The 4,976-nt window shown below is 47.4% G+C and overlaps 1 protein-coding gene across 1 annotated transcript; it reads right to left on the bottom strand.

The window, feature by feature from the left end:
* Positions 1-411: 411 nt before the first annotated feature.
* LOC100551296 (cystatin) lies at positions 412-2,676 on the bottom strand. Its single transcript, XM_010706567.2, has 3 exons — positions 2,379-2,676; positions 1,901-2,014; positions 412-808 (listed from the first exon to the last, which is right to left on the bottom strand). The coding sequence occupies exons 1-3, from the start codon at positions 2,640-2,642 to the stop codon at positions 731-733; spliced, it is 456 nt and encodes a 151-aa protein (XP_010704869.1). The 5' UTR covers positions 2,643-2,676; the 3' UTR covers positions 412-730.
* Positions 2,677-4,976: the final 2,300 nt, after the last annotated feature.

Raw genomic sequence — 4,976 nt, 5'->3', positions numbered from 1 at the left:
GTAAAGACAGTGCTAGAGGAAGTTAGTGTTTCCCCAAACATTGTATTCCAATGCAATACAAAAGAGACATCAGAATGGCTAATTCTTACACAGCACAGCTGCATAAACAAATGGAGCTCTGCAATACAGCAGCTGATGGGAGCAGAATTCCAGCAGAAACTGATCACACACTTCACATAAGTTCTGGTTAACCTTCCCAAAAGATAACATTGCAAGCTACAGCATTTTCAAAGTCCAAACACTTCTTCAGTCAAAACAGCTAAAGACTTTCACCAAGCTTATTCCATTGTAATTAGACCCCGCATTTCTTCTCACCCCATCCTTTGGGCATAGGAGATTAGCTGATAAATAAATACAAAACCTTCCTCCAAGACACCAGGCACTCATATAAAGGCAACCACACACAACAGCAACAATGAGTTGAGTTTTAATGTTTACAGTAGTCACTTCACAGGGACACCAACTTTATCCTAAATTCTGACACTGGAGTTGCTTTATTGGGAAAGCTGTGAGAAGACAAACAGCTACTCCAAAATATAACTACAAAGAGGAAAAATAAAGTTGAAATCATACTGTGCTTTATAGAAAGATTACATAATTTTACTTGCATAGCACAAGTATACAGAAATATGAGTTAACAGGCAATGATACAATCCATCTCAATTCATGTTATTGCTTCTTTTTTCCTCCGAGTAACTGGTTGCTGGTCACCGCTGGAGCCAAGAGAGGCTTACTGGCAGGTACTTTTCAGTAGTTTAGTTTGGCCTAGCCAAGGAATAGTGTACACTACAAAGGTGCATGTGGTATACTGAGGAGAGAGAAAAAGAAATCAATTATCATATTAAGAACATACAACAGTGTCACTGATCATTGTTCTACACAGATCTACTCCATTCCATTTTGTGGTTCTTGACTATATGCCACTCTTATGACTCTGGATTTGCACTTTCCCAGCAGTGTATTCTGGAACTCTAAACTTAGAACCCGCTCAGGATTAATCATTTATCCCAAATGCTAACACAGAAGCCAAGCAGTCAACATTTCACAATATCAAGCTACTTCCACACACCAGTTCCCAGTGCTGTAGAGCTTTCAGCCTGGGTAATTCTCTAACATAAGCACTGAGGGCAAAGGCAGGCAGACCCACACAGCTAACCATTTGTTTGTGTTTGCCTGCCTAACAATGGCAGCTGTGTTGATGCACAGGCAAGCTTCCACCCATGTGCTTAGCGGATCATTCCTGTGCAGTGTCAGCTCTCATGAAGGCATAAGGAACACGCACAGAGAAGCCTATTACCAATTAACACCAGTAATGAAATAACAGGCAAGAACTAGACACTGACCAAAGTAAGGCAGACAATTTGGTGCTAACCTGAAAAGCTAGATTATTTCTTAAGAAAACTGCATGCAGCGTGATATAATAAATCTAGAGAACCAGGGTAATCCAGTTCTGATCAGTGCTTAGCCCAAAGAAAGATTCACAGAAATTAGATTGTCTTGAAAGAAGACTGAATTGAGCTTGTTCACATGTGTACAGGAGGAGCTGAGAAGGGTATGAGAAGTTAAGGCACTAAACTGACAGCCAGGAGACCCCTAAGCAATCCCTTATTAGCAAAGTTTCCTCTGCATATCCCTGAAATCAAAGCCACGTGCACTCATAAGACTGAGGCACATGTACTCCTATTGTGCACCACAGCTTGAAGTCTCTACTTAAGCATGCTGCAAGGCCTCCCTTCCTCTGTGAGCATTATCTGGCAAGACAAGTTCTGCAAGGACAGCATCTTGCCCAGTCTAAAGGCATGACACATCTGATCTTATTAGAAGCAGACACGTGATGCTGCCCATACCTTCCCAGAGGGAAGGAGGTACTAGGAAGCAGCACATCCTGCATAGAGCTTACCTTAACCATCTCCGGCTCATCGTGGAATTTGCAGCTCTGGAGATCAGCTGATGACTTGGGGCAAGTTGTCCGACCAATTTCAACCTCCAGGATGTACTTGATTCCAGACACGAGCTGCAACAAGATCACAGGCAGTAGCAGCTTTATTTGCAACACATACCTAGGAGCTTTCCAGAGAGAAGAATCTTACAGGAAAGAAGCACAACCAGCCAAAAAGTACAGACCAGGCAGTGTGTGGCAACCTTCACAGAAAACACACTCAGCAACTCTTACTAAACAGGAAAGAAGATCCAAGTAAACAAACTAGTTAGCTAATCAGTAAACAAAACTGCGTTGCTCATAAAACAACATTAGCAATCAGAGCCGTAAGCCCCAAGCTTTCCTCCACCTCCTGCGGCAGAACAGCCTGAATTAACCTCAGAAATCCCAACTCCCGCAGCATCCCACGCACACAGAGGCAGGCCGTCCCCGCACCCACCTGCCGCTTGGCGCTGATGACCCGCACCACCCGGCTGGAGTACTTGTCATTGCTGGCCCTGTTGTACTCGGCCATGGCGAACTGCAGGGCCCGCTGCAAGCCCTCGTCGTTCTCATCTACAGGCACGGGAGCCCCCAGGAGCCGGGGGCGTTCCTCGCTGCCCAGGACAGCTCCGGCGAGCATTAGGGCCGCAGCCAGCAGCACCACACAACCCCGAACCCCCGCCATGGCTCCGCACTCCGCGCTGCGCTCCGCCGCCGCCATTTTAAGCCCTGCGGAGCGAGGTGGGCGGTGGCTTCGGGCCACACGCCCCGCCCCTCCCGGCCGGGCAGGGCAGGACAGACGGAGGGTGGAGCTCAGCGAGGCTGGGAAACGGGACGTTTTAGAGAGGCAACAAGTACACCCGCGGTGACGGCAGTAAAGAGTACGCTAGGGAACGTCTTGCCTGAAAATCCTAGCCCTCGTACGGTGGGCTTTCGGAGCAGCCCCGCAGGCAGGCTGCACTCAGGGTGCGCTCACGCAGACTTCCTAGGGGACGGGCCGCGGGCGGGGGTTGGCACGGCCGGGCTGCGGCTGTCCGTCCGGAATTACAACTCCCACAGCCCTCTTTGTGGGTCTGGATGGAGAAGGCTGCTTTCCCACATGGGTCCGGGAACTTGGAGACTTTTCCAGGCTCTGCCTCCTCGAGACTTATTCTAGCGGTTATTTCCCCCTACTGTGGAGAGGTGGCAAAAAAACCACAGACCATTTTAGGTTACTAATTTGGCTTTTCGCACAAAACACCGTGTGTCATTTCCTATATCTGCCTCCCCAGCATTGGTGTTTCCTCATCTACATTAATTGCTCAAGGTCAGAGGGGTATCAGTGGCAAGGCTGGCTTCCCAGACAGATGGCTTAACTTCTAATTTCATCTCATAACCACAAGGTTTTTTTCTCCTGTCAGGAACCCTAAGTTTGGCAAGACAGGACCTAAAACAGCACTACAGAGCTAGCATGAGTGAGATTTAAGGCCTTATGCAGTTACTAGATTAAGAGAACATGACATTTTATGCCTGAATATTCTCAGCACCTCTCATAATGAGAAGGAAAGGGCTTGTGGACTGATTGGAAAGGCTGTAGCCTGCTGAGTGCCAGCAATATCCAGCATGAAAACTGTCACAGGAAACCCCCCTGCAGTTGGCAACAAGCTGTGCAACTAATGCTGCAACCACAGGACATTATGGTAGCTTTTACTGGTAAGAGAAAGACATGAGCACCACTGCAGCACCAGGTGCTGTCAGTGACACAGGAGAAAATATCAGTTGGGATTGAGGGAGCTTTGGCTACTTCTTCAGAGCCAGTGTGAGCTGATGCTGGGCAGAAAAGGCTTTACAGTTGCCCTTTGTGTATCTGAGGGGAAAAGCTCTTGTTAAGAGCTAAATACTTTGCCTGCAGTCCAGGCAAACAAGTCATCTAATTGGAGTTAAGATAAAACAAGCCATAATTGGCCTGTGTCCTTCTCCTGAGTTACAGCAGCACACACTTCCATGCAGAGCTGCCTACCCAGGACCATGTTCAGGTGGCTTTTGAAGAACTCGGAAGAGGAGCTCCACAACTTCACTGGATAACCTGTGACAATGCAGTGGCACCCAGACAACACAGGAGGACTTCCTAATGGTCAGGAGGAATCTGTTGTGTTCACCTGGCCCTCCAGTGCTTACCTAGAATTCCAGTTTCTTCTCAGATGTTAATCTGTCACTGGCCCGAATTATAATTGGCCCCACAAAGCCACTCCAAGAGAAAAGACTGAGGAAGTAAAGGAGGCTTGCATCAGTTATGTTGAGGGATGGTGACAGATTTAGTGAGGGAAAGGCTTGTTGCCCTCCTTAGGCAGGTAATCATTCACATATAATGGAGGAGGTTCAGCACTGAGGGTGACCATTTCACTCCCTTCAGACCACAGTCTGGGGTGATGAAGAGTCTCTGTCTTGAGTTTTAGGGAGCAGAGCCTTCAGCCTGGGTTTTGTTTCTCCCAGAGAAGTTCCTTAAGAACTGCTCCTCATACTGGGGGATTGGCTCCATGGCATTTCAGACAAGTACCTGCATCTTCCCAAAACTGCAGCTGAAACATAGGAACATCTGAGGAGTAGCTGTCAACCCTTTCCCACACTACATACAGGTTTCCAGAAATACTTCACCCTCCTGCTCACATCACCAACTTCTGAACTTAAAGGAAAAGATCACAAGTGGTTTGAAAGGGAGAAAAATCTCAAACACCAATCTCAGAATTCCTCCTTCGCTTGTCCTTCCACATTCCTTCTCCCATCCACAGAAAACTGAGATACATCTGGAGATTTGGTGGTCATCTGAATAGCTTTTTAACTGCATGAAGGGTGTTGCCTGTTGGTCAACATTGTTGTCCTCTTCCTTAGACATGGACACTATTCTCAGTTGAAGACACACAACTGCAGAAAGCAGAGCTGGTCTTTGGTCAGCAGTGTCAGAACATGCTTCTGTTTTGCCAGGATTTCTCTTTGCCCTCCTAGCAGATGCATCAATATTTATTCTGCAAAATAGTGGTTGCCAGAGTCCCTCTTTGACATAGTTGCTGCCTGGCTT

The sequence above is a fragment of the Meleagris gallopavo genome, chromosome 2, assembly GCF_905368555.1.
Source record: "Meleagris gallopavo chromosome 2, MGAL_WU_HG_1.1, whole genome shotgun sequence".
NCBI classification, from domain to species: domain Eukaryota; kingdom Metazoa; phylum Chordata; class Aves; order Galliformes; family Phasianidae; genus Meleagris; species Meleagris gallopavo.
Note: the sequence above shows the minus strand (reverse complement) of the source record. Positions and strands in the feature narration are given on the sequence as shown.

Coding starts and splice junctions, on each gene's coding strand:
- LOC100551296 (XM_010706567.2), bottom strand. CDS start 2,642: ATGGCGGCGGCGGAGCGCAGCGCGGAGTGCGGAGCCATGGCGGGGGTT. Junction 2,015..2,378: donor TCATCAGCGCCAAGCGGCAG/GTGGGTGCGGGG, acceptor ATCTTGTTGCAG/CTCGTGTCTGGAATCAAGTA. Junction 809..1,900: donor ATGAGCCGGAGATGGTTAAG/GTAAGCTCTATG, acceptor CTCTCTCCTCAG/TATACCACATGCACCTTTGT.